The 6000-nt window shown below is 44.5% G+C and overlaps 1 protein-coding gene across 1 annotated transcript in view; it reads right to left on the bottom strand.

Annotated features, from left to right (window-relative positions):
- Window positions 1-1809: 1809 nt before the first annotated feature.
- Window positions 1810-6000, bottom strand: part of LOC140394828 (protein unc-13 homolog D-like) — a 145982-nt gene continuing 141791 nt past the window's right edge. Inside the window, exon 8 of the mRNA XM_072482008.1 lies at window positions 1810-2229. Coding sequence (XP_072338109.1) covers window positions 2126-2229 — 104 coding nt within the window. The 3' untranslated portion in view covers window positions 1810-2125. The remainder of the gene's footprint in view (window positions 2230-6000) is intronic.

Here is a 6000-nt window from a genome sequence, read left to right as displayed (position 1 = left end):
GGCAGAGAGGTGGCAAATCAAGTCCAATGCAGAGAAGTGTGAGGTGGTGCCTTTTGATGGAAAGAACATGGAGAGACAATACAAATTAAGGGTAAAATTATTAAGGGGTACAGGAGCAGAGGGGTGTGGGTGTATATGTGCATAGTTCATTGAAGGTAGCAGGAATGGTAGGGTGAGCAGTTAATAAAGCATATTGTATCCTGGACTTAATAGGGGCATACAGTACAAGAGCAATGAGGTTATGCTGAAACATATACAAGACCCTTTCTGTTACCTCCCCCAGAACCTCCAGCAAGTTAGACCTCAGATAGAATATTATGTACAGTTCTGGGCGCCACATTACAGGAAGGATGTGAACACATTGGAGGGAGTGCAGAAGAGGTTTACAAAAATGCTTCCAGGGATGAGAAACTTCAGTTATGCGGATAGTTTGGAGAGGTTGGGACTATTCTTGTAGAGAAGAAGGCTAAGAGGAGATTTGATAGGGATGTTCAAAATCACGAGGGGAATGGACAGTGTTGATAGGCAGAAACTGTTCCTGCTCGTAACAGGATCGAGAACGAGAGGGCACAGATTTAAAGTGATTTGCAAAAAAAGGGAAATGTGATGCAACTACACAGCAAGTGGGTCAGGTCTAGAACGGACTATCTGGGAGCGTGGTGGAGGCAGGTTCCATCGAGGCATTCAAGAGGGCATTAGGATTATTTGAGTAGAAACGATGTACAGGAGTACAGGGGAATGAAACTAAGTCATGATGCTCATTTGGAGTGCTGGTGCAGACATAATGGCCTGAATGGTCTTCTTCTGCACCATAACAATTCTGTGACTCTGTCATTTCTATGTCACGGGGAGTCTACAATCTTAAGGAAGTCACATGTTCTCTCCACTTCATTCTCCCTACAAAGAGAGAATGAAATGTAGTTGCATTTCAACAATCAGAGCGTACCAATGAACACCTTTAAGCTATAGTGGTTGGCAAACTGTAAGATGCCATAAATTTCTCCCATTCCCCCCTGGAAACTGTCTGACATACTGAAGCACTTTGTCACGGTCACCTTAACAAGCACTAGCACTAGTCCTTGTGCTGCTCTGAAGTTGCAGCTGTGGTTGGAGCCGGTGATAGTTTTCAATGAGGACGTCTTTGTTGAAGTGGAGGCATCTCACTCATTGTTCCTCACTGAGTTGCAGGTAGGAGAATTTCTCCCTGAACAACCTGGGTAGATTTGGCGGCTGTTAAAAGTCTTTCTCCCCCTCCTCCCTCTGCTGGCAGCTTGTTCTTCTCCCCATGGCCTCTTTTATTCTCCAAATCATGTGTATTCTAAGGCCTACTGCTAGTTGCACCCATAACTGAGAGCAACTAGCTTGTGCACTTGCTTTGAAGTCAGCAAAGTTTCCTTCAGCGCCCACAGTACTGTTCCATGTGGATATTTGCAACTTTGAACAGTCATATAAAGCACAAAATATTTGCAGAGTTGAAGAAGCAGCCAAAATAAATTAATCAGCAATAAACCCAAAACTAGTTAAATAGTGCTGATGAGAGGAAAAGAGAGGGAATGTGTGCTGTGTGAAGGTAGGAGAGGGCATTGATTGAGTATTGAGCTCCAAAATTGCGCCATTGACACCAAATCGGTGTTACGTCTTGATTCATTTTATAATCTGCCTACTTTGCATACTGCTGGCCGTCATTCACACTGTGCGTTCATGCTCTCACCAATGTGTTTTCTAGGCAATTAGCCCCAAAATTCTGTATGTGCCACTGCAGAAATCCAAGGTTACTCATAATGTAAAAACAGATGCAAGCAATCCTGATTTTGTCATCCGTTAATTTTTTTTAATGTTCAAGACAGAGGAAATGGAGCTTTCTGGAAATAAACTATTCTGAAAGTAGAGAGCGAGACTTTCACAGCAGAAGCCTGGGTGGGGAGAAGGGCCCACTCGTTGCCTGACCCCCACATGCACATTTTGGTAAATCACTTGCTCACAATTTTCCATTAAAGCACAATGGTGGATGGGGTTGTTAGTAATAAACATTTGTACATCATGGTGACAGAGTGAAAGTAGAGGTGCCTGAAAGTCTTGCATTTTTGATTCTATCCAGAGTTGGTGCTGGAGTTTGCAGCAAACTTTATGTTTCCATTGACTTTCTTTCCCGTTGCCTTCGTATTTTGATGAGAGCCTGAGCATCTTTGTCTCCTCTTCGTGCCTCTAATAACTTCAGTATCTTGTCTTCTGCCAAGAAAAAAAAAGCCAGTGACAAGTCTTGCACAGTTAAGAGGTAGTGAAGATTGATCATGATTGAAATGTACATTCTTTTCACTTCTCATCCCCTAAAATACCGACTGCTGGTGGGGCACCGTTCCCTCCAACCTCATAACAAAAGTCCATTCTTCACGTATCATCCTCAACAGTGAAATGTCCTAGGAGTGTTGGGTGGGGACAGTGCAGAGGGAGCTTTACTCTGTATCTATCTTGGGAATGTGGTGATATGTATATATAACTGTACAAATGTATAAAGCCATCAATGTCATCACGGATACAACCTCCTGCCAGTGGGTGGTGCCAGAAATGCATCACGTGATTGATGCAACTCAGCAGTTGGTGGTAGCATGGATAGTAGGACAGTCGCACTTAGAGTAGCTCCCTAGAGACTTGAGTATCTTTGTTTGTATATAGATCTGTTAGTTATCTTCCCACGTGCTTAACAATAAACAATCATTCTGGTTGAACACATTCATGTTCTGTGTGTGTCTTCATCATTGGAGGAACCATGGAAAGCAACATGGTACCAAGGGTGCTGAACAACTAAAGATAACTACAGATGAGACAAGGTGAACTACGTCGAAAACTAATATAATATAATATCAGATAATATAATGCTACAGTTGTATAGTACCTTAGTAAGGCCACACTTGGAATATTGCACACAATTCTGGTCGCCACATTACTAGAAGGATGTGGAGGCTTAGGAGAGGTTGCAGAGGAGGTTTACCAGGATGTCGCCTGGTCTGGATGGCTATGTGGAGAGGCTGAATAGATTCGGACTGTTTTCATTCGAAAGACGGAGGTTGCGGGGTGACCTGATAGAGGTCTACAAGATTATGAGGGGTATAGATAGAGTGGATGGGCGGGTACTCTTTCCCAGGGTAGAGGGGTCAGTCACCAGGGGGCATAAGTTTAAGGTCCGTGGGGCAAAGTATAGAGGAGATGTGCGAGTCAGGTTTTTTACACAGAGGGTGGCGAGTGCCTGGAACGCGTTGCCAGGGGAGGTTGTGGAAACAGATACACTAACGACGTTCAAAAGGCATCTTGATAAATATATGGATTGGATGGGTATAGAGGGATATGGCACAACAAAGTGCTGAGGGTTTTGACAAATGTTAGTATCATGACCGGTAAAGGCTTGGAGGGCCGAAGGACCTGTTCCTGTGCTGTGTTGTTCTTTGTTCACAACAAACGACTTCTCCACCAATCTGGTGAACTACGGCTATTTGCGACTCGACACAAAGAACAAAGAAAAATTACAGCACAGGGACAGGCCCTTCGGCCCTCCAAGCCTGCGCCGTTCCAGATCCTCTATCTAAAACTGTCGCCTATTTCCTAAGGATCTGTATCCCTCTGCTCCCTGCCCATTCATGTATCTGTCCAGATACACCTTAAATGATGCTATCGTGCCCGCCTCTACCACCTCCACCAGCAATGCGTTCCAGGCACCCACCACCCTCTGCGTAAAGAACTTTCCTTAAACTTTTCCCCTCTCACCTTGAACTCCTGCCCCCTAGTAATTGAGTCCCCCACTCTGGGAAAAAGCTTCTTGCTATCCACCCTGTCTATACCTCTCATGACTTTGTAGACCTCAATGAGGTTCCCCCCTCAACCTCCGTCTTTCTAATGAAAATAATCTTAATCTACTCAACCTCTCTTCATAGTAAGTGCCCTCCATACCAGGCAACATCCTGGTGAACCTCCTCTGCATCTTCTCCAAATCATCCACATCCTTTTGGTAATGTGGCAACCAGAACTGTACGCAAATGTGGCCGAAACAAAGTCTTATACAACTGTAACATGACCTGCCAACTCTTGTACACAATACCCCTTCCGATGAAGGAAAGCATGCTGTATGCCTTCTTGACCACTCTATCGACCTGCGCAGCCACCTTCAGGGTACAATGGACCTGAACACCCAGATCTCTCTGTACATCAATTTTCCCCAGGGCTTTTTCATTTACCGTATAGTTCGCTCTTGAATTGGATCTTCCAAAATGCATCACCTCGTATTTGCCCGAATTGAACTCCATCTGCCATTTCTCCGCCCAACTCTCCAATCATCTATATTTTGCTGTATTCTCAGACAGTCCCCTTCACTATCTGCTACTCCACCAATCTTAGTGTCATTTACAAACTTGCTAATCAGACCACCTATACCTTCCTCCAGATCATTTATGTATATCACAAACAACAGTGGTCCCAGCACGGATCCCTGTGGAACACCACTGGTCACAGTTCTCCATTTTGAGAAACTCCCTCCCACTACCATTCTCTGTCTCCTGTTACCCAGCCAGTTCTTTATCCATCTAGCTAGTACAGCCTGGACCCCATGAGGCTTCACTTTCTCCATCAGCCTACCATGGGGAACCTTGTCAAATGCCGAACTGAAGTCCATGTATAAGACATCTACAACCCTTCCCTCATCAATCAACTTTGTCACTTCCTCAAAGAATTCTATTAAGTTGGTAAGACATGACCTTCCCTGCACAAAACCATGTTGCCTATCACTGATAAGCCCATTTTCTTCCAAATGGGAATAGATCCTATCCCTCAGTATCTTCTCCAGCAGCTTCCCTTCCACTGACATCAGGCTCACCGGTCTATAATTACCTGGATTATCCCTGCTACCCTTCTTAAACAAGGGGACAACATTAGCAATTCTCCAGTCCTCTGGTACCTCACCCGCGTTAAAGGATGCTGCAAAGATATCCGTTTAGGCCCCAGCTATTTCCTCTCTCACTTCCCTCAGTAACCTTGGATAGATCCCATCTGGACCTGGGGACTTGTCCACCTTAATGCCTTTTAGAATACCCAACACATCCTCCCTCCTTATGCCGACTTGACCTAGAGTAATCAAACATCTATCCCTAACCTCAACATCCGTTATGTCCCTCTCCTCGGTGAATACCGATGCAAAGTATCCGTTAAGAATCTCACCCATTTTCTCTGACTCCACGAATAACTTTCCTCCTTTGTCCTTGAGTGGGCCAACCCTTTCTCTAGTTACCCTCTTGCTCCTTATATATGAATAAAAGGCTTTGGGATTTTCCTTAACCCTGTTTGCTAAAGATATTTCCTAAACCCCTTTTAGCCCTCTTGATTCCTCGTTTCAAATTGGTCCTACATTCCCGATATTCTTCCAAAGCTTCATCTGTCTTCAGTTGCCTCGACCTTATGTATGCTTCCTTTTTCCTCTCAGCTAGTCTCACAATTTCACCGGTCATCCATGGTTCCCTAATCTTGCCATTTGTATCCCTCATTTTCACAGGGACATGTCTAATCAACCTCTCTTTAAAAGCCTCCCACATATCAAATGTGGATTTACCTTCAAATAGCTGCTCCCAATCCACATTCCCAGCTCCTGCCAAATTTTGGTATAGTTGGCCTTCCCCCAGTTTAGCACTCTTCCTTTAGGACCACTCTCGTCTTTGTCCATGAGTATTCTAAAACTTACGGAATTGTGATCACTATTCCCAAAGTAATCCCCGACTGAAACTTCAACCACCTGGCTGGGCTCAGTCCCCAACACCAGGTCCTGTATGGCCCCTTCTGAAGTTGGACTATTTACATACTGCTCTCGAGAACCCTCCTGGATACTCCTTACAAATTCTGCTCCATCTAGACCTCTGACACTAAGTGCATCCCAGTAAATGTTGGGAAAATTAAAATCTCCTATCACCACCACCCTGTTGCTCCTACATCTTTCCATAATCTGTTTACATATTTGTACCTCTA

Source organism: Scyliorhinus torazame, chromosome 18, assembly GCF_047496885.1.
Source record: "Scyliorhinus torazame isolate Kashiwa2021f chromosome 18, sScyTor2.1, whole genome shotgun sequence".
Taxonomy (NCBI): Eukaryota; Metazoa; Chordata; class Chondrichthyes; order Carcharhiniformes; family Scyliorhinidae; genus Scyliorhinus; species Scyliorhinus torazame.
Note: the sequence above shows the minus strand (reverse complement) of the source record. Positions and strands in the feature narration are given on the sequence as shown.